Consider the following 23969-nt stretch of genomic DNA (forward strand, 5'->3'; position numbering starts at 1 on the left):
TCTACTTCCAGAGCACATGATAGGTATTTTGGAAAAACAGCATTACATGTTAAGTCTTACCCCACTACATTTAGGATGAGTAAAGCATGTTTCTCACATGAGTCTCCTTGGATCACAGTAATAAATTCTGGGAAATATTGTTAATTCTCTTTTGAAATAACTATTCATTTACTCAGAAACAATTTAGGCCCACCTTTTCTTCATGTAGAAGATACGATCTAAACATCTGCTCTATCTTACAGAGGATTAATGTCTCTTACACATGCAAGTTCAGCCTCACTAGAGATCTTCTGTGTTAGTCTGGATGACCAGAGAAGCAGTGCCAAGAGATAGATATTAGATAAACATATATGTTTAAATATAAAGATATAAAGAGATTCATTATAGGAAATTGGCTCACATGATTACAGAGGACAAAGCGTCTCAAGAACTGTACTCAGTAGCTGGGTCTAGACCAGGGAGAGCAAATGGTGTGGTTTCAGTCTAAGTGTATCTCCAAAAGTTAGAGAAGACTGATATTCCAGCTCATACATTCAAGCAGAGAGCAAATTCTCCTTTACTTCTCCTTTTTCTTCTATTCAGGACTTCAGTGAGTTGGATGCAGCCCACCCAGAGTGGGATGGACAATCTGTTTCACTTGTTTACTGACCCAAATGCTAATCTCCTCTGCAAACCCCTCACAGACACACCAGAACATTTGTGTAACCAAATATCCAGACACACTGTGGCCCAGTCAAGTTGGTGTAAAATTAACCTCCATATCTCCCGAGCTTTCATCCCCTTAAATAGATAAAATCAAGGGGTTACTGCTTTCCCTGGGACATTCTCTTACTTCGGATATCTATGGTAAACAAGGATCTTGATAACAAAGCATGACAAGATAAGCAAACATGATAAGTTGGAAAAGCAAGCAAGTGGCCAGGAAAACGTACTAGTTTAAAACATAGCAGGAATCTGGCCAAAGCCTACTTGGAAAATGATTAAGTGGTTTATAGAAGCAATTGTTTGTAAAATTTATTTGAGGAAATAAAATGTGTGGTTTGAATTTAGTTTAATTAAACACTTCACACTGTTTTGTTGTTGCTGCTTTCCCCACCCTGGTATATAGCTATTCCAGTGACTTAAACATAGGTTATTATCATATCTCTCAGATTCTGATAGATGCCCAAAGATCATCATTCAGACTGTGTATCCTGATGTGACTGACTGTGTAGATAATAGCATTTCTTTTTAGAATTATTATAAACGAATACAAATATAAAAATGAATAGAGAAAGTACTTAAAGAGCTTATTTTAAATCATGAAAATTTAGTGGAAGAAGCACCAATACAGATATTCTACCTAAATGCTGATTATATAACAAGGAATCTCATAGCAGTTTCTCCCTATAGACAAAAGAACAAAAGTATATTCTATTTTTTCCCTACCAAAATAAAGCTATGTGAATTTTCTAAGCCAGAGATATGTTTCTTATGCAAAAATACTATGAAAATGAATTGGAATAGATTGAAAACTGTATACAAATTAACACTCTAAGGAAACTGGGTTTTTTAAAAGAATTTGGTATCCCTTAACAAACCCAATGTGTTCAAAATAATCTCAAATTTAATAATAGATTTTTCTTCTACAAGTTTAGATTTGAGGCTAAGAGGCAGAAGTAAGTTACAATTTAAAACTAACATGTTAACTCCAATTCAGAAAGGGTTTTGAAATCCCTAAAAGATGATTTTGCTTCATACTTTTTAAAAGAAAATGTATTTATGGTGAGCCATGACATGCCTTCTTTTTCAAATGAAAGGGTTTATTTCAAAGGCATTTTCTCTTTGGTGAATGCTCCTAGCCACACACTGATATTATAAACAACCTGAGTTTTTACATTCGTTTAGAATCCATGATGAATTTGGATACTTTCCCTCTCCAGCTTTACCACTAAAATTACAAAATGTAAAGCAGTTTTAGTTTAACTTCTTTTTTCCCCAGTAATCCAATGGTAAATCCTCACTAGACTGAGATAATCAAAATCCACATGCTTGATACTCTAACAATATAAAACACGCCTATGTGCAGTTCCCACAATAACTTTGTTTTTTATCCAATCCAGCACTAATGTATGCAAGCATTTTTGGGAATGTATCTGCAATAATTCAAAGACTATACTCGGGAACTGCCAGGTACCACATGCAGATGCTGAGAGTAAAAGAGTTCATTCGCTTTCACCAAATCCCCAACCCTCTGAGGCAACGTCTTGAAGAATATTTCCAGCATGCATGGACTTACACCAATGGCATTGACATGAACATGGTATGTATTTCTGTTTTCCAAAATGAAAGTGCCACAGGCATTATAGTGATAGCCAAAATGAACAAAAAATCCAGTTTATCACCAGCTTTGAACCCTTTGCTTTTGTTTTCTTCTCTCGGATGTGTATTTTCTCCCCTGGAGATAGTCTCTCATTCTCAATTCATGGCATTGCATGGTGCTATATCTAGTTATACTGTGTGGCAAAGGCATTATAACATGATGCAAACTGATATAACTGTGTGTAGTAGAGTTCCCATTTCTGGTGAGAGAGAGCATTGCTTTAGCTGGGACTTGGACTTTCACTACAAAGCCTCATTGCCAACACCCCCAGTAAATAGTTGGATCCAGTTGCAATAAGATTTGGCAAGTAAATAGCAATAATTATGATGCCCCCAAACAGGGATCCCAGGTTAACACACTTTAAAAGACAGGAAATTGAAAACTTTTAGGAGAGGTCAGGGATCTTAACTATATATAAGCATTTTATGATAGGAAGTTTCACGCTTGTTTTAAGAATTTTTTTTCTATATTTTAAACAATCTACGCTGTGCCCTCTTACTCTACCTGGTTTAATGCATCTTTCCTTTCAAGGGGAAAATGCAGATGCCTTTATATTTTTCAACATCAACAATCACCTGTCATAACTTCCCTTTCTGTATCACTGCTCAAAAATCAACACAATTAATAATACTAATGTGGTCCAAAAACCTATTTTTTATTATTAGGAGAATTGCCCACATTCTTTTACCTGGCAATTTGGCTATAAAGGCTGATTGCTAAACAAATTATACAACAAATCCAAATTCTATGACATATCACAGAGCACCAGAAAAAAATAATAAAAATAGAGTATCTTCCCATATGGCTACTCCTCCACTGGGCAAGGACCCTGTTTCTAAGAATTCGTCAGAAAATAAAAGCATTAATATTTAATTATGTCAATTGCATGAAACAATTTTTGTGTAAGTGAGACTGTGCAGTTTAAAGTGGTACTTTCTGTTTGACCAGTAATATTCTAATGAAGAAGCAAGGGTTCAAAATTAGCAGCAATGGTGCAGGAAGCATTGCAAATATTGCCCCATTTAAAAGTAATATTTATCTGTGGATAAGTTTATCATAGCCGTGTGTGATTTATTTGATTGAGAAGGACATGCCATGACAAAAATGTTGATTTGAAGAGCTAATCAAATTAGCACTTTTCACACAAAATTCCATGAGTCATTTCTAATCATCCCAAAGTTCCTTGTGAAAAATTCATTTGATAAATTGATCCCACAAAGGAACACTTTAATCTCACAAGAAAGAACACCTACATATTGATCACTTTTCTATATTTCCATCATTGTTATTGTTTAACAAAGGTATCAGCATTCAAAATCAACTGGGGACTCTGCTGCTGGGTTGACTGAAGCAGTGTCAAAATTTTTTAATCAAAACATATCACTCATTTTTTGTTGTTTCATACTGCCAGATCATTTCAAAAACAGTAGCAAAACAACTATTTTACCCCCCCCATGTAACTCTAGATTTGTGACCATTTTTTGTGATAAAGTCTATTTTGTGACAACTATTTACTTTTCATTGTTTGACTCTATTACCTATGAATATGGTTTATATACCACTTGCCTATTTACAATGTACTTATGAAAGATTTATCTCTTTCCTGTCTGCTTCACACCTTAATAAATGGAATCACAACACCCACCGGTAAGAACAGGAGGTATTTATATCCAATTTAATTCTCGTGTAAATTGTGGAGAGCACCCTTGTTATCTGTCAGGTTTAGAGCTTGTTAAATGATTTCCAATGTTAGTTCTGATCTTTTTTGCATGATGTAGCTGAGGAAATACAAAGCAAGAAACTGGGGAAGACAACCTGGAAGAGGCCAAGTACAGAATAGAAATCCTTAACTTTAGCAATGACTTGACCTCTAACTATATTTATATACAGCTTCCCAGTCCTCATAAAAATTCACTTCTCTGCCCCAGTCCCGACTCTAGTAAAGGCTATGGGTATACGGTTTGCATTAGATAATTGTCATAAATAAAATGTCATTCTCTTTCATTATCCTCTATTTTCATGATGTAGGTGCTTTCCTTTCCTCTCATCTGCATGCCTGTGTTACATCATCCTGGAGTGTGTGAGCTCTAAACCATGTGCCACTGAGTCTTGCATGTGGTTTTGAGAGCTTGACTTTGCACGGACCTCTTGTTTGTATATGGTGTCTACATTTCTCATTTTGTGACTGCAAAGTGAGTAAGCAGACTGCAAGATAACTCTGAACACTCAGCAAATCAAGGATGCTTACTTGTTAGGCACTACTTACAAAACAAAGTTGATTAGAGAAAAAGCAACTGTGCCCTTAGACTATTGAGAGGTTACAAAAATATCAAAATGGATTTTTTACCTCCAAAACCACACTTAAAATCCCTCTGTATTGTCAACTAAATTGTAATTTAATCGCAGTTGAAAATCATTCAAATTTATGTGTTGTCACGCATAAAAGCACATTAAATTTGTATTTTGCATTAGCATTCCATGTTATTTTAAGTATAACCTTAAATATAATTTCTCATGAAACATTTCAGGTCATTTTTGCTGTTCAACCATGTCCAAATGAAGTACAAGATATTCAATCATAGTGCATTAATTAACCCAAAATTATTTTCATGAACAAAAGCATTTGATTGTTTGATAGACCAAAAAAAATAAGAAAGAAATGATCTAAAAAGTGTAGCTATATCCTTTAATCCCTGCATCTTTTGCTTTTTGTGAAAAAGCTATTGCCAGAATGTTTCAATATTTAAAGCACTGTAGGAACAATTATGGACTCCCTTTTAGTTGAGCCAAGTGGATCAGAGTACAAAAGGAAATGGGCCAGAATAGTGAAGCTAAAGAAAGAATCATGGTTTTTGTTTTGTTTTGCTTTTGTTTTTGTTTTGAGATGGAGTCTTGCTCTATTGCCCAGGCTGTAGTGCAGCAGTGCCATCTGGGCTCACTGCATCCTCTGCCTCCTGGGTTCAAGAAATTATCCTGCCTCAGCCTCCTGAGTAGCTGGGATTACAGGTGCATGGACCACACCTAGCTAATTTTTTATATTTTTAGTAGAGATAGGCTTTCACCCTGTTGGCCAGGCTGGTCTTGAACTCCTGACCTCAAGTAATCTGCCCACCTCAGCCTCCCAAAGTACTGGGATTACAGGTGTGAGCCACTGTGCCTAACCTAAATCATGTTCTTTTGAGTGTGATCTCATATTTATCAATAGGAAAAATTATCTGTAATATGTGCACAAATTAATTCTGGGAAACCCTCTTCCTTCTACCTTTAAAATTTTTAGTTAGGAGTGAAGAGATGGTTTTTTTTAGAGTAGGACTGATGGAATCTCAATGAATTTCTCCAAATCAAAGCTGTCTTCTGATTTAGTCTGAAACTTTCTGAGGTTACATAACACTGTTTTAATTACAACACTACCACAGTAATGAAAATTATCTTCTATGTCAGTGTAGAATTAAGTGGCCTCACATCAAACACAGGAGTCTGGCTTGAATGAAGAAGGACTCCAATGACCATGGCCCACACATCTTTCTGGATGAAGAGAAACAAACTATTTAGTACTCCTAAATTTAATATTATATGTGCATGGAAGAAATGCCTGCATTTAATGTAGATTTACTCCTTACCTAAAAATAGCACCTCCACCCCCACCAAATAATGGCCAAATAATAGGAAAAAAATGCAGAATAGGGATTTAGAAGACCTAAAAAAATAACTCTCAGTCTGCCACTACTCTTGAACAAGTCACTTAACCTCTCTGTAATTTCATTAAACTCGTCATTTTCCAACATTTTTAAAGCACTAGAACCCAAATATGCTAAATGTGCAAAAACGTTATTATGGAAGATTTTCTGCTTGAGGATGGCAATTGTAACGTATCTGCTGCCCATCCCCCCACTCGGGTAAATACAGAAACAGTTTTCATTTATTTTAGCAAGAAAAGGAAACAATATATTTTCTTTCTTTCTTTGTCTTTCTTTCTCTTTCTCTCTCTCTTTCTCTCTCTCTCTCTCTCTCTCTCTCTCTCTCTCTCTCTCTCTCTCTCTCTCTCTCTCTCTCTTTCTTCTTTCTTTCTTTCTTTTTTTTGCCTGGGATATTAATGGGGGAAACTTTGAGATACAGACATAGAAAGGAGTAGGAATAAGAAAGGAGTAGGAAGTGGTATAAACCCTCAGTAGAGTGGGTAGGTAAGTTTTTCTTAAAGACAGGACAGAAAGAAAAGAGAAAGGGTGAAGGTGTTAGCTTGCAGGTTAAAGGGAAACTTGGTATCACTTACACTGTGTCATTCAGTTTTCTACGTTAAGCATAGACTAGATGAATCCTGAGAAAGAAGGAGGTGCAAATAGAAGAATAGCTCAAGACAGGGAGAGTTTTGGAGATTTTAATTAATTCAGCTTAATAGATTAAAAACAAACTTAGAATCGTAGTGAGATTCTGAGTGACAGCCTGGACTTGTAATGGACCCAATGAACAAAGTCAGTTAAAAGTGGAAAAGAGTATAATAAAGAATGATATATTGTTTAATAGAAATGTATATTTATTGGGGCTCATGTAATTTCTAAGGAACATTTTAATAAAAACTTGATTTTCTTTACCTTCATAACTATTCTGCTTTCTCTATGATCTGTCAGAGTAGCCTCCAGTACTAACACAGAGCTTATCTCTGCATCTACAATCTAACCCTACTCCATCAAAAACTTTGTTACACTCATTCTCTACACTTATTTGAAAGACTTCATCTGGTCCAGACCTTTATATTTAGATCACAGAGTGTTTTGATACACTGTAGCAAAGAATAATGGTGAGCTCTTTCAGTTATGTTCAATTAGCAACTCAGATGAAAACAATCCTTGTGACAGTATACCCCATTAGAAATGTAAAAGCAAAATTTGCAAAGTAGCATGGCTTGCCTTCACCGTATTGCTTTCATCTCCCTTACTTTTTCTAATAATTTTTTATCTGCTGAAGTTAATAAATACAGTCCATGACCTAGACTGATATGTGTATCATACAGCTATAATAAAATTTTCAAAATATGATGCACTCCTACCCAGCTAATCCTTTATACATTTAAAAGGGGGCATAAAGATTGGCAGAAAAAAAAACTACATTTAAATAATAATAATCCACAGGACTGGTATTGCCTTTTTTGTTTTTTTATAAATAAATACCTACGTACCATTTAGGAGTTGAATTAAAATAATAGTTTTGCACAATGCACTTGAAAAGATGTTGTTATATGCAGATAGATTAGTTAACAGGAATTATCTGGCTCTGGAGAAACTGGTAAGGTACTAAAGGCAAGATGTCTACTACTATGAACACAAAAATTTATCACTCATGTTCACCTACTGCAGTCAGCCCCTGAATAGCAGTTGCTTTTAAAAGGGCCAAGTTCACTTGCCCTTCCTACTTTACACCAAAGCTATTTACCCTACATTTCTTCAAAATATCACAGAGAACAAGAAAACACCATCTGGAACACCCTGACATGAACAATGTCAAGTTTAAAACAGGCATCTAATGTTTTTAGGTCACAAATGGTACGTGTTCATCTTTCACAAGTGATGATGGCCACTTCATCCTGGTCTCCAACCATCATCAAAGAGGACTTATTTACAGTTGGAATCATGCTGCTTCTAAGCAAAGTGAGTTCTTCAGTGGTAGGATCTGACTTTTAGCCCATCCAAAGACAAGAAAAATAATGACAGTATGCCCTAGTGCTTTCCATATTATAAAAGTCTACAGAAACATTACACTTAGGTGGTGAACCTACTTTGGTACTTCAGTTTCTCCATTTATTAATAATGTTACTCCTATAGTAGTTGGAAGGTGAAAGTGATGTCTCAAATTGTTTTTTAACTCCTAAAATAATGTTCCTATTTGAATAGAACTGTAGGATTAAATTTCTTATGCTGAATGATATGATGTGTTTCAAAAAACTTTGCAGTGGTAGAAGCACAGGAATAATTCAAACTTGATTAAGTTTCGAATCACTTGATAATCAGCACAGGTTAAGCAATTAATATAAATAGAGATCATCAAAGTTCAGTTATAAAATATTCTTTGGAAATATGATTTTAGGTCTCTTCATTCAAATATGGGAATAACTCAGCATTTCTTAAACCTAATGGAATCAAACCATCCAAAATCTTTTTGCAAAATAAAACTTCTATATTTTCTTCAGTAGAAGACATACCCAGTGTACTAGGATTGATATAAATGGATATGAAAATGGTCCACCCAATATGTCATATTTCATAATCACTGTTTTCTAAAGGTGAAACATGCAGATGTAGTCCATCTTAACCCAAATTATCGTATAGCCTTAAAGCAGCAATATCTCCAGAAATTTAGTTATATTTTAATTGTTTTTCTCTGCTTAGACATATTGCTATCCATGTGGATGAGTGTGGATGGAAAAAATACATAATCATTACATGTTTCATGCCAGATATACCTAAAAAAAAAATCTCCTTTACTTTGCATATTGGGCTCCTATCAGCCAGGTGAGCCACCCCCAGCAGAACTCTATACTTACCTTAGGGACCATCTGAAACCTGAAACTGAAACTTACCTTAGGGACCATCTGAAACCTGAAAACTGACCATCTTTACTGGGTTGGGGTGGGGAACACCACCTCCGATGATGCATTTTTAACACTCCAAAACTATGCTGAATCATTTCCATATATGCTGTCATTCATTCTGCCCTCTCTTCTGTTAATCTTCTTAGATCAGTATGCTGTGCAACCCACACAAAGCCAAAACATGTCTGTAGTTAGGAAAACCTATCATAGTGGAAAAATAATCCAACGACTCACTCTCCACAAAGGCAAAATTATTTTATTTCGATCATAGAGGTGAATCTCAAGCCATCATCTGATTCTTTGCTGTGAATTGCAAGGTATGGGTGCTAGGAAAATGTGTTTTCCAAGATAGGGCTTTAGCCCAGAGCCTAACTTAAATTTGTCTATTTTGTCTATGAGCTATTCTTTATTTTATTTTATTTTATTTTATTTTTATTTATTTATTTTGAGATAGAGTCTCGCTCTGTCACCCAGGCTGGAGTGCAGTGGCATGATCTTGGCTCACTGCACACTCCACTTCCTGGGTTCAACAATTTCCTGCCTCATCCTCCCTAGTAACTGTAACTACAGGCGAGTGCCAACACGCATGGCTAATTGTTGTATTTTTAGTAAAGATGGGGTTTCCTCGTATTGGCCAGGCTGGTCTTGAATGCCTGACCTTGTTATCTGCCTGTCTCAGCCTCTCCAAATTGCTGGGATTACAGGGGTGAGCCACCAAGCCCAGCCTATGAGCCTTTCTTAACATTTAATATCAGACAATACCACACTGTGGTCAGAATATTAAAATAAAGCAATTCCCTTTGACTAGATATCTAAAGAACAAAAAAGTATAATGCCAGAAAACAGCTACGTGGTGCAAAATTTTGCAAGCTGGACTTCTAAAAGATAAACAAAAATATATAGCCTGGTCTAGAGTAATCAGAAACGGAAACATTCTTGGAGTAAAAGCAGAGTGGAGTCATGTAGACAGTGGTCAAAATGAAAAAAAGGACTATGGTTACATAACATTTGTGTCCCATGCTTTCAAAATATGAGAATAACATTAAACGGAAGTTTATGCACTTTGCTTTCATTCTCCCTTTCCCTTCATTCTCAGCCATCTTAGTATACAGGATTGAGATTTATACATTTTTTTAAAAAAAAGTGTTATTAAACATTAATGATTTCTCATAAGCTTATGGCTTTATATTGACAATTCTTAAAAAGAAAAAATGTCTTAACCAATCACTGAAGCCAAGTTAAAGAAAACATTAAGAAGACCTAACTTTTTTCAAATTAAAGTATAGAATAATTGTAAAGTATCAAACAGTACATAAACATTTGTTTTAAAGTGATTAAAAAGTACCTTCTGTCTTTTTATTTAGAGACAACACCCTGATATAACATCACCTTGCAGCTATACTTGGGGTATATCATATATGTACATTTTTCTCGCTTATAGACTTATAAGAATTTGTTTTTAAATTGGTAAACATCATCTCTGATGGTATAAATTTCATAGATATGTCAATAAGAAAGAAACTGAAGCAAAATTCATATAGAGGATTTATTTGGACCAAGGTTGAGGATTTACAGCCTAAGAAACACTGGGAAATGCTCCAGAGAACAAAGGAGAGGCTCAAAGGTCTTTTTGGTTTTGCTTTTTGTTGTTGTTGTTGTTGTTGTTTTTTTGTTTGTTTTTAAAAAAGGACAAATCAGGAGGGGGGCAATTAGAAAAGTTGTCAGGAATTCTCACTGATTTACAGAAATAGCTTGGTTAGTGATTAGCTATACATGGTTAAATTATAGGGCATGATTTATGTTATCCAGCATATAGTGTTGTTAGGTCAATTTCTAGCAATTGGTGGGACTCCCAGTCTAGGGTCCATACAGCAGGTGAATTATTTAGCTTAAGGTGGAAAGTGAGACGTAACTGCTCTCACATGTCATGGACTCTATAGGTCTTATAATTTAAAGGGGCTTGCATTCCTTAGGCAAAAAGTTATTTGCCTCCCCATGTTTTCTTTACATAAATAAAATTGTAATATCTCTACTTTTTAATGAGAAGGACTTTTTAAATGCAGCATTTTTAAGGGTTTTTTTAATACTTCAATTTATTTATCTGTTCCTACTCTCTCCCCACATCGCTACTTTACTCATTTCATTATCTATTATCTATGTGAGTAAATTTCCATGCTAATATAATTATGCTTATATTTGCATGTATACATATATATTTACATACATATATAATTGCATAATTTAATCTATTAAAAACATTTAATTATGTGCAATCCATGTTTCTCACTTAATATCTTGTGAAAATACTTCCAAGTTGGCTGATACAAGTAATTCATTCCTTTTAATGGTGCATACATTCCACAGTAGTTTATTTTATATACTCTAACTATATAATATATAATATAATGTTATGTAACTACATACTACATTTATATTAATGGCATCTTCTCTTATACTAATGGCTTCATTTCTGGGAATTCATTTGATTCCTAGTTTCATACCACTTCAAACAATACTGCAATAAATCCACTTACATATAATTCCCTTACTAACACTTTTATTTTTATGGGTAGATTCTCAAATAAGGGATTTTTGAGTTCAAGATTATATGTAATTTTAATTTTAATAGCTATGGTAACATTACATTCCAAAAATGCTTAACAATTTATGTTTCTATCAACAATGTTGGTACTTTTCCCCCTTCCCTTTACTAGTACTGGGTGTCATGGTTCTTTTTAATTGTTGCTAGTTTAATGAATATGTGAAAGTTTGTTTTTACTCTAATGACAATTTTTGAGCTACTATTGATTTTAAGCACCTTTTTCATTCACTCATACATACACACACATACATACACACATTATTTGGCTTTTTTATTCTATGACTTGTCCATTCATAGCATTTTTTCATATTTTCAATTATCTTTGTGTTATTTAATAAGAACTCTTTGTAAATATTAATGCTTTTTATATTATAATTTGATTCTAATGTCTTTTCAGTATGTTAGTTTATTTAAGGACTATTTTGGATACAAAAGTTTTGCTGTTTTTTTTTAAGCATTGTCTAATTGGTCAACTTTTATTATATAGCTCATAGATCCTTTCCTATTTTAAAAAAACCTTACTAAACCTTTGGATTATATGAGTAATTTTCTAAATGTTTAAATAAGATCTGGTATATGATTAGAAAGACAACTTCACAATCTATTTGAAATTCATTTTTGTAAATGATTTTCTTCACATGAATAGAAATAATCATGGTAGAATTTATTAAGTAAGCCATTCTTTATATATTTAATTAAAATACCACCTGAGTCACACATTACATCATTGGGTATAATTGGGATACATATCTAGACTCTAAAAGCTACTCTATTTGTCCACTCAGTATAGTATAAGAATGGTTTGGCTTATTTGGGCACAATGGCTCATGCCTGTAATCCCAGCACTTTGAAATGCCAAGGCGGGTGGATCACCTCAGGTCTGGCAGGAGTTTGAGATCAGCCTGGCCAACATGGTGAAACCCCATCTCTACTAAAAATATAAAAATTAGCTGGACATGGTGGTGGGCACCTATAATCCCAGCTACTTGGGAGGCTGAGGCAGGAGGATCACTTGAACCCAGGAGGTGGAGGTTGCGGTGAGTTGAAATTATGCCATTGCATTCCAGCCTGGGTAGCAAAAGCAAGACTCTGTCTAAGAAAAGAAAAAGAAAAAAAGGAATAATTTGTGTTTAGCAGCTTTATATCATATTTTAACATCTGATAAAGTAGGTTGGCACTTAATCATCTTATTTTGCTTATTTCCCTTGGCTATTTGAGAGCATTTATTCTTCAAAAAAAAAAATAACTGTTTTAATTAAGTTACAACTTACTCCATGTTGGACTTTGGAGATAACCTAAAGATCAAATTGTTAAATCCAGCTCCCAAGAATGAGAAATCATAACCACTATCAAGATTTACTGATAATTTCAAGGATTAACAAATTATGAGCATAGGCACGGAGATCTTCCTTGCCATATTAGTATGAGTACTGGCTCAGATTTAATGTAGGAGAACTCTAAATGATATATGTGATTATTTAACACTTAAAAAGGATCTCTTTTGGTCATTAAAGATTTACATTTTATATTCTGGACATTGTGAAGCTTATATGACATATTCCAGAAAGACATGTTGTATTAAGTCTATTGATGAAAGATTGGCCTTCTATCGGTGATTATTTAGAAACATCCTGCTAAAAATACTCCATAAATGGGACTATTCCACTAATAAATACCCTTTGTGTGTTTGCCAGGAGCAGGTCACTAAAGTTTTTCAGAAGCTGGCCATTTTTCTTCCTTGTTATTTCTTGGGAAATATAGAAAATGGATTGTATGTCTACTCTAAGCCTTATTTAAATATAACTTTGGTATTTAAATATTAAGTTCTCATCCATCCTGTACATTAAAATCATATGAAGTATAATAGTTAAATCAGAATTGCTTATAGTAGTCTGTGTCAGTGTTTTTATTAATCTATTGTAATATATAGGCAAGGTTGAGAACCACTGATTTGTATCTTAAAAAAACAAAAGCTTTTTCAATAAGATTTTATAATTTTCTTCTTAGAAACTTTATCTATTTTGTTAAATTTCTTTACTGATTTTTATATAGCATAGTGAGTTGAATAAAATATATTACACATTTCCATTTTTACCTACTTATAGATAATAAAGAATAAAACTATTTATCTTCTATCCAGCCTCTTTAACAAATTCTGTTAGAATTTTTTTATTTGTTTTAATTAGTTTTCTCTGTAACCAAGTTTTGGGTCAATTTGTCTTTAACAAATTCTAAAGGACTTTTTCTTTGGTTGGTTTGGTTCAATTTGACTTCATTCTGATAGTACTTCTCCTTTAGTTTGGTTTAATTTAGTTTGTTCTGGTTTGATTGAATGGTGGGAGGTCCTCTTGAGGATTTAATCTTGGATGTTCTAAGTATACAATCATAGCAGCAAAAAGAGATAAATTCATTTTCTTTTTTTAATAGCAATCATTTATTGGGGTATTTTTTGGTTCACTAGAATCTCCAAAATAATTTTGAAAAGTTTATTTTCATTTTAAAAATGTAATTTAAAAAATAAAATTATTATTTTAAGAAAAACATTAATCGTTGATTTCATTAAAGAAGTGTTAAGACAAATACTACTAAAATATCCTTGTACTCAGGAAATGAATCCTACTGGATCATAGATTTTAAAAGATATGTATTTTTAGGCTGGGCGTGGTGGCTCAAGCCTGTAATCCCAGCACTTTGGGAGGCCAAGGCGGGTGGATCACGAGGTCAAGAGATGGAGACCATTCTGGTCAACATGGTGAAACCCCGTCTCTACTAAAAATACAAAAAATTAGCTGGGCATGGTGTCGCGTGCCTGTAATCCCAGCTACTCAGGAGGCTGAGGCAGGAGAATTGCCTGAACCCAGGAGGCGGAGGTTGCGGTGAGCCGAGATCGCACCATTGCACTCCAGCCTGGGTAACAAGAGCGAAACTCCGTCTCAAAAAAAAAAAAAAGATGTATTTTTAAATGTTTTTCTGTCTTCCACTTTTATTTTAGGTTTTGGGGTACCTATGCAGGTTTGTTACATAGGCAAATTGTGTGTCACTGAGGCTTGATGTAAAAATGATCCCAAGGTAGTAAGCATAATGCCCGGTGATACCCTTTCTTACCACTATTCCCTTCCATCCCCCCTCCTCAAGCAGTCTCCAATGTCTATTGTTCTCATCTTTATGTCCATGTGTATTCAATGTCTAGCTGCCACTTATAAGTGAGAACGTGTAGTATTTGGTTTCTTGTTCCTGTGTTTGTTCAGAATAATGGCTTCCAGCTGCATCCATGTTGCTGCAAAGGACATAATTTCATTCTCTTTATGATTGCATAGTATTCCATTGCATATATGTACCATATTTTCTTTATCCAATCCACTATTGATGGGCATCTTGATTGGTTTCATGTCTTGCTGTGAATAGTTCTGCAATAAACATAGAAGGGCGTGTCTTTTTGATAGAATAATTTAATTTCCTTTGAGTATTTGCCAATAGTGGAATTTCTGGGTTGAATGGAATAGTTCTCTTTTAAGTTCTTTGAGAAATCTCCACATTGCTTTCTACAGTGACTTAACTAATTTACATTTCCCACCGTCAGTGTACAAGGGTTTTCTTTTCTCCACAACCTCACCAATATCTATTGTATTTGGAATTTTTAATAATACCCATTCTGACTTCTGTGAGATGGCATCTCATTGGAGTTTTAATTTGCATTTCTCTGATAATTATTGATGATAAGTATTCTTTCATATGTTTCTTAGCCACTTGTATGACTTTTTTTTTTTTTTTTGAGAAGCATCTGTTCATGTCCTTTGCCCACTTTTTATCAAGTTTTTTATATTTTGCTTGTTGGTTTGCTTAAGTTCCTTATAGATTCTGGATATTGAACCTTTATCAGTTGCACAGTGTGCAAATATTTTCTCCCATTCTGCAGGTTGTCTGTTTACTCGATAGTTTCTTTTGCCGTTCAGAATCTCTTTCATTCAGTTAGGTTCCGCTTTTCAATTTTGTTTTTGTTGCAATTGCTTTTGGGAACTTCGTCATTAATTTTTCGCCAAGATTGAAAAGGCCATATAATATCATGGCCTGGAATGGCATTTCATAGGCTTTCTTTGAGGGTTTTTTATTGGTTTTAGGTCTTATATTTAAGTCTTTAATGCATCTTGAGTTAATTTTTGTTGATGGAGAGACATAAGGGTCCAGTTTCAATATTCTGTATGTGTCTAGTGAGTTATCCCAGCATCATTTATTGAATAAGGAATAACTTCCTCATTGTTTGTTATTGACAGCTTTGTTGAAGATCAGGTGGCTGTAGGTTTGTGGATTTATTTCTGGTTTTTCTATCCTATTCCATCCATTCGTCTGTGTTTATTTTTGTACCAGTATCATGCTGTTTTGGTTATTGTAGCCTTATAGTAGAGTTTGAAGTTGGGTAGTGTGATGCCTCCAGCTTTGTTCTTTTTGCCTAGAATTCCTTTGGCAATTTAGGCACACTTTTGGTTTCATGTGGTTTTAGAATAATTTTTCTAGTTCTATGAAAAATGACTTTGGTACTTTGACAGGAATGGCATTAAATCTGTACATCTCTTTGGACCATATGGTTATTATAACAATATTTATATTTCCTATACATGAGCATGAAATGTTTTACCATTTTTTATGTTGTCTTTCATTTCTTCCAGCATTATTTTGTAATTCTCACTGTAGATAACTTTCACCTCCTTGGTCTTCTGTATTCCTACATAGTTTATTCTTTATGTGGCTATTGCAAATGAGATTGCATTCTTAACTTGGCTCTGAAATTGGGTGTTATTGGTGTATAGAAATGCTATGGATTTTTGTACATTGACTTTGTATCCTGAAAATTTACTGTGTTTGTTTATCAAGTCTAGAAGTCTTCTGGTGGAGTGTATAGGGTTTTCTAGATACAGAATCATATCATCTGCAAAGGTAGATAGTTTGACTTTTTATTTGGATGCCTTTTATTTCTCTTTCTTATCTAATTCCTCTGGGTAGGACTTCTGGTTATAGATTTTTTGATACATTGTTGATACTATTGGTTAGTCAATTGTTTAGTATTTCACATCTAGTATATAATGATGTTCATTGGTCATATGCTCTTCAAGTGTTAGAAAAAAATCAGCTGTAAAATCATCTGGTTGTTTTATTAGTGGGTCTTTAATCACCTCTCCCACTCTACTCGGAAATTATTTGTTCTAGTTCTTCCTTAGTCAATATAATAATTTTAATTATTATATTATATTTAATTATATATAATAATTTTATCAAGAATTATGTATGTTATCTAGGCCTCCATAGTTGTACAATTGTACATAGACTTCTCTTATAAGATACTTAATATTTTCTGTTTAAAATTTAGTATTTTCAGCCCATACATCTGCTTTCTTATTCCTGAACTTGCATATTTTTTCTCTTTCTCTTTTCCCTTCAGCAGAACTTTGAAAGATTTATACATTTTATTTGAGTTTGTTCAAGGACCCTTAGAGGTATTATTAAATACCCTTAGAGGTATTTAAACTATCTTGCTACTATTTTTTTTGTTTTCAGTATTGCCTCCATTAATTCCCTCTTTCTTATTTTTGTGATAACTTTATTATTGTTAACATTTGTATTAAACTATTTTGATGTTTGAGTGTTTTTGCTAAGGAAGGCATTGAGTATACATAGCTTCTGTAGTTCTACAAGTAATAATATGAAATGTTCTCATTTTTATTGTTTTCTAAATTATGTCCTCTTTTACCAAAAAGTTACAATTGAGTATTTGTCTTAATTTCTAAGTACTCCTTTTTTATGGTTACTTTTTATTGTTTTTTTCTTATTTCTTGGATTATAATCAGAGTTCAGTGACTATAAAACTTCTACTTTTCAGACATGTAAGATCTCACACCTAATCCAACAATCCGGTTGCATTTTTCTTAATGACCCACTTTTATAAAAAGATTTTTGAAGCATTTGCCTTTATTTTCATAGTTGGGATGGGCAAGGGAGACACTACTTTCCTCCTTTACACAAAATTTTATTTTTTTGTCTTATATGATTGAATTATATAATTCGACTAACAAGTTCAGCTGGCACAAATAGGTTTGGAACACACACAGCTGTTTTCATGACTAGAGTGGTAGAAACAGAAAGTACATAGATACATTGGTATTTGGAACATTGAGAGTCTCAGGTAACAGTCAATACATTTTATAGGAGGAGAATTTGTTAGGTAAAGGAAGAGATATTTTGCTATTTTGAAAGCTTTTAATATTTTGCAAAAAGTTGGATAATTAATAATGCAGTCATCTACTTTCCCTAAAAAATAATTGCATTGTTGTCCAGTCTTAAAATTCCAGAGGAACAAATACCCAACAGGTAAAAAATGAAATGGGCATCTGAGCTCAACTTTTGTCCTTTATTACTTTTCTACAAAACCAGAAAATGAGATGAATGGGAAACATTTTATGTCTCACTATACCGTCAGCAACTTTAGAAATCCAATTTGATGGACAGCAATGGCACGTCAAAATGGTTGAAGAAGCCCTGGAGTCTCTTTTACAAATAAAATTTCTACTGCATTGCCTCTGCTTTCAAATTTGAAAACTGGGGTGATCGCCAATGTATATTCCTCACATAATGTTGACAACTCAATAAAAAAATTCAATGCTAAAATACGAGACATGATAAATATTTCTAAAACCATAAAACTTGATTCAAGTTCAAGATGGTATTTTAAGTTCATGTTGGTTTTTAAGTTATTCTTTTCATCACCTGTACCTCCTTTTTCCTTACTTTGTAGGCAAGGTCATCTACAATAAATCCATTTGGAAAGAATTATTTGCCGAGCATTCAACAGAATCCACTATGGTTACATTCTGTTCATCCCTTCCCCCAATACCTCTCTCAAATAATTGAGCAGGGGCAAGGAGGAGAGGTCCTTAAAATGCTCCTCAGGATGCAGATCCCTTCTGTTGCCCTTGGAAACCTTAATGGGTTCCAACTTTTCCCCTGAGACCTCATTTTAGAAATCCGGAGGCACCCTTTTTTAAGTCAGCCTTCTGCGGAATTAACAGAAGGCCTCCAGAGCCTGGGTAACAAGGACATGTGTATGAAAGCAATAAATCCCCTCTGCCCACACATCATCACCCACACTCCTACCCATCCTTGGCCCTGACTTAATTTGGATCAGAATAAAGTTTAACTTTTCTTCCAAAAGCAATGGAACATCTCATAGTTATACTGTTAACTGGAGTTGCAGGAGAAGGAAGGAGAAGTAGCAAGGATAATTCTGTTTCATTTTTCAAGGACTCTTTACCGTTACCAAAACGGGTTTGGGATTTACAATATTGTCCTCTCTGTCCATGTATGATAGGTTTTTATCCTGTCCTTATTTTTTTCCCTAAAGGATATAAATCATATGCTAAATGTTGAAAAGTTACATGAAGAAAATTAGCTTATTCTCTCAACACTTACAAATATTCCCACACCACACTTCTGCATTCCATAATGCTCTGCTTTGACAAAATTGTAGCCTTATGCAAGCACTCTATAAAATAAAATTGTTCCTTATTTTTTTCATCAGCCACAAGAAAGTAAAATAAGAAATTAGATGATGAAATACTTTGGGCTTCTAACTAGGCAATACATATTTTTAAGATTAAAACAACTATAAGAGTCCACCTATCATGATCAGTGGTTAAAATGGAGTATTAGACATGTAATTGCCAAGGAAACAAGAAATACGTGTGTTTACTATTTCTTAATGGTTAACCCATAGGAATAAAATGATCTTAAATGACCTAGAAATTACGGAATTCATTAAGTTGAGGCATTAGCTTCTACAAACAACAAAAAACATGGTTTAGTATCTTACAAGTGCTAAAGATTTTTAAGAAGCTGAATGCCCACATTGAAAACAATGATTTTATCAGAATCAGGAAAGGTTATAAAATATTAAAGCTGTACATTAGGAAAGATTTAAGGTTTTAATATATTTCTCATCTATTTGATAATCATGCTTGAGGTTTAGTGTTTCATAGGGAGTGTTAATTTGTGTTTTAATTAATCCTAATTTGTCAAGATTTACGTATATTTAATGACCTAGAGAATTTCCCGAGAAAATTTCCTAATGTCAGTTATCACAGCTGCCAAAGTCATCCATATGATTAATGTGCTATTTAGAGGAGTCATTTGCCACATTCAGACTTCCTAAATGTGCCTTATTCAGCCTGCCTTTGGGAATTCTTCCTTCTGCAAATATACTAAGTGAAATAAATAAAAAAATTTTATTACAATATAGATAAACCTTCTTGTACTATGTGAATATGGGATATCTATTAGAGAATACATTTTCATTCTTTTCAGAAAGCAAATACAGGAATTTACAATCCTGTGGAAGGAGTCTGAAGAGACTTGTTTTGGTATTAAAAAAAGAAAAGAACCAACTTAATTATTGACACTCATCCAAACAGAATCGAGAAAATGGAACCACCATAAGAGAGAGTGTTTTGGAACTTGAGCTTAGAAACAGCAAATATGGAATCTTGTATTTTTGATTTAAGGAAAGAGTAATAGTTTATTGTCAATATATTGTGAATATTTTAATCCATTTTAGATACCTTTATCAGCAGCCAGGTAAAATTTGATCAAGAAAATTAATATCTATCTTTTCTCCTTGAAAGGTTGCAGAATAGTTACATATAATAGGAAAAACAACTTTATTTATTAGGATATTTCTCTCTTCTGACTCCACTGATTGATGCGTAGGACACATTTCTTTAATTAAAATGTCACAGTCCAGAGCTAAACTTCTTTTCCATTTGCACCCCAACACATAAAATAGACTCTATAATTATTTTACTGGTATAAATTTATGTCTAAATCTAAAGAATTAATTATTAAAAGCTAATAAGACATGCGATTTTGATGAGAACATGCATCAAATCACAAGTTCAGGCTTATATTAAGTTCGGCATACATCCATTTTTGCATTCATTACTCAGTGCAAGAAAATTTGAATTTATATACCATCTAATTTCTAATATTAACAATGTTATAATTGTATGCCATTAAGTGTGTGTCAGCATATGTACATTTTAGGGAAGTTTTACATAATTTTGAATACTTCTGAGTTACTGTCTGGTCATGTTTGTCAGATGTTTAATATGAAATGATACTTTCATTTCTGCTCTCTTTTGTGTGACTCCTTTTATGAGTTTTACTATGATTTAATAATGCTCTTTTTTGTTGTTGTTGTCGGGTTATTTGTGTTTGAATGTCTTTAAATTGGGGGTCCTCAGGTACTAAACTATAGGGTTGATTTAACAATCACAGAAAGCATTTCATACTCACTTAAAAGAACAAATTCTCATTTGTAAGTCATGATGTGATTTTGAAAGTCTTGAAGAGTTGTATTCACATAAATTCAAGTAAAGAGGAGTTAATGCATTTATAAAATATTCAAGTAATATTATATTATAATAAAGATAAAGGATTTGTAGCAGCCTTGAAAAAATTTTCTGTAATTTGAAATTTTTTAAATCTGCCCCCAAACAAGCCAGTATTTTAAAAATGACATTAGAGCTTTTTATTTGCCCTAAATTAATTATTACCTTGAGAATTTCTTTGAACAACCATTTAGTATTATAAATGTATAGTATAAATGTCCAAATTTGACATGAAAGTAGAGTGTGGGAAATTCGGGTTATCCCTGTAATATTTTGTTTTAATTTGGGCATTTAGAGAAAGGCTGGAAGTCCAGATATATTTTCAGACATGTTTAATTCATTGTTATGCTCCCATGCTTAGCATAGTGCCCATCATATAGCAGTGTATTCAGCCATTCTTGCATTGCTATAAAGAAATACCTGAGACTGGGTAATTTATAAAGAAACGTTTTATTGGCTTATGGTTCTGCAGGCTATACAAGCATAGTGCTAACATCTGGTTAGCTCCCACAGAGGCCTCAGGAACTTACAGTCATGGCAGAAGATGAAAAGGGAGCAGGTATGTCACATGACAGGAGCAGGAGCAAGAAAGAGAGTGGAGGGACGTGCTACACACTTTTAAACAACTAGATCTCATGAGAGTTCACTCACTATCATGAAGACAGTACCAAACCATGAGGAATCCACCCCCATGCCCAAACATCACCCAGCAGGCTTCATCTCTGACACTACGAATAATATTTCAACGTGAGATGAGTGGGACAAATATCCAAACCATATCAAGCAGATACTTAATAAATATTTGCTAAAAGAATGATAACTTGTATTTCAAGCTGCAGGCCATGAAACTGATTCTGGGTGGTGTTTCTTGGTCTTTAAAATTAGATTGCCTCAGTAAAACCATGGCTGCAGATGCACAATGGAAGGTGATATGTACCTTCAAAGCTTTAAGGCTGGATAATCAAGAAAGCTATGTACAATATAGTGGAAATAGATACAACAATCACCAAATCAGCATGCATCCTGGTTTGTACTTGTGTCTTTGACACAGAAACTCTTTGCAGCCAGATCTGCTAAGCCTGATAAAATGCCAGTATCTGAATCATAAACAAGGAGCTTCTATGTCAGAGTTTAGCAAGGGAACCAACCCTGAAAATAAACAAGTACAGTGAATAGGAAGCCCAAGAGGCAATACAGCTGTGGCCAATGAAAAGGGGTGCCCTGGTAAATATCTTCTTAAGTGAACCGCTTATTTCAGACTTTTGTGTACTTCTACCTCTATTCCACTATAGCTCCTACTCTTAACTGTTCCTCTTAAAGTCCCTTTGCTTAGAACCCAAATCCTAGAGCTGCTAACTTATTTAGGCCATTAAAATTATAGAGCTAATAAGACATTCAACAGCCGACTCTTAATTTTATTGAGTTTTACTTCAGTGATCTGTGTGACTGACTTAAGAAGTTAAGAAAATCTGTTAAGGACTAACACCGTATAAGAAGTCCTTAACCTAGACAAGTTCATGCCAACATCTGTGTATCTTCTCCATTAACAACAGCAGCTCTATGGCTCCTCCAACTTGATGTTATCCTTTCCAATGGGTGTCACTTCCAACAGAATGAATGTTGGGGGCTGAGGACATTTAATAAGAAAAAACATTTTGAAACATGCGCAAATCTCTGTGGGTGATTCTAAATCTATTGGAATTCCAAGAACATATCTGTAAATTGATTTTAGTAACTGCCTAATTTCAAAAGGGATTTAGGGCAACTCACAGTGACAACCTAAGTACAAGTATTGCAAGACATATAACAAGCCAGAAGCAGGAAACAAGAATTATAGCCAGATGCAAGGAAAAACAATTCTTAACCTGATGATGCAATGATGAGCAAAACATTTAAACTCTGCTGAGGCAATAGAACACAAAACTTAGTGGAGAATATCCTATTAGGCAGACCAAAGAGAAAACACAATAGATTTTTGCCTTTCTATTCCTAACTAAAAAGAATATACTAATTTTTCAGGAACAACAAGTTTGTGATGAAAAAGCAAAGGAAGCCCAAAGTAAATTGTTTATTAAAAATTGTTTCGTGCAAGGAAGGGTTTATACACATTTAAATTGTGGCCACACTCTGTGAAATACATGTTATTAATTTAATTTCACCAAAAAAAGCAACTGATTTTCAGAGAAGTTAAGTAATTTAACCAAGTCACACTAGTAAATGTTGAAGCTAGAACTTCTCTTTAAGCCTATCTCATCCCATAGCTCATACAACACATTCAGGGAAATGGAGAATCTCATCTCTATCTCTTTTCTCTCTTCCAACTCAAAGCATGCTTGCATAAACGTGTATGAGCATGTGTGCACACACACAGACACACACACATGCAATTTTTCTATTCCAAGATTTACTTAAGGATTCTTCATGGAAAATGCCAGAATTAGCAGCTATAGTCTCAGTAGCTCAGGATTCTTATGCTAACTACTATAATCATAGCAATATCTTCCTCATGTGAAATATAATGCCTTCATGTACCTTATTACAGGTGAATCTTAAGAGATAGATGGATATACCTAATTCGTTAACTTGGTGTAATGCTTTATACATCTTTATCTTCATGAGGTTACTTAGAATTATTCAGAGACCACAGCAGTGGGCATCAGGGAGGAGAAGTAATTCATATGCAGAGGCCAGTATAAACTAGGTTATTTTATACTACACCCCAAAACCGGAGTTAACTAAATTTGGCCACAACATTCTAAAATGCTGGCCCCGAAGCAAAGTGGCCAACATTTTAGAATGCTGTGTCCAAATTTATTCAACTCCAGTGGAGCATCACTTGCCAAAGAGTCCAAAGAAGTGGTTTAAATGGTAGAAGTGATCAGAAACCCAGACAATTGGTTCCACATGAGAAGCTGAGTTGATATAAGATTCCAACAAAGAGGAGGTAGGGCCTCCAGCAACCAAACACAGAAGCAGGAAAAGACTAGGCAA

At 34.1% G+C, this 23969-nt stretch overlaps 1 protein-coding gene across 6 annotated transcripts in view; it reads left to right on the forward strand.

Moving 5' to 3' along the window:
• KCNH7 (potassium voltage-gated channel subfamily H member 7) overlaps window positions 1-23969 on the forward strand; it is a 508532-nt gene that overhangs the window by 444214 nt on the left and 40349 nt on the right. For all 6 annotated transcript variants that reach the window (XM_035304671.3, XM_035304674.3, XM_035304672.3 and 3 more), the window contains one exon: window positions 2103-2302. In XM_035304671.3, the coding sequence (XP_035160562.1) occupies window positions 2103-2302 (200 nt within the window). The remainder of the gene's footprint in view (window positions 1-2102; window positions 2303-23969) is intronic.

The sequence above is a fragment of the Callithrix jacchus genome, chromosome 6 (genome assembly GCF_049354715.1).
Source record: "Callithrix jacchus isolate 240 chromosome 6, calJac240_pri, whole genome shotgun sequence".
In the NCBI taxonomy this organism is placed as follows: Eukaryota; Metazoa; Chordata; class Mammalia; order Primates; family Cebidae; genus Callithrix; species Callithrix jacchus.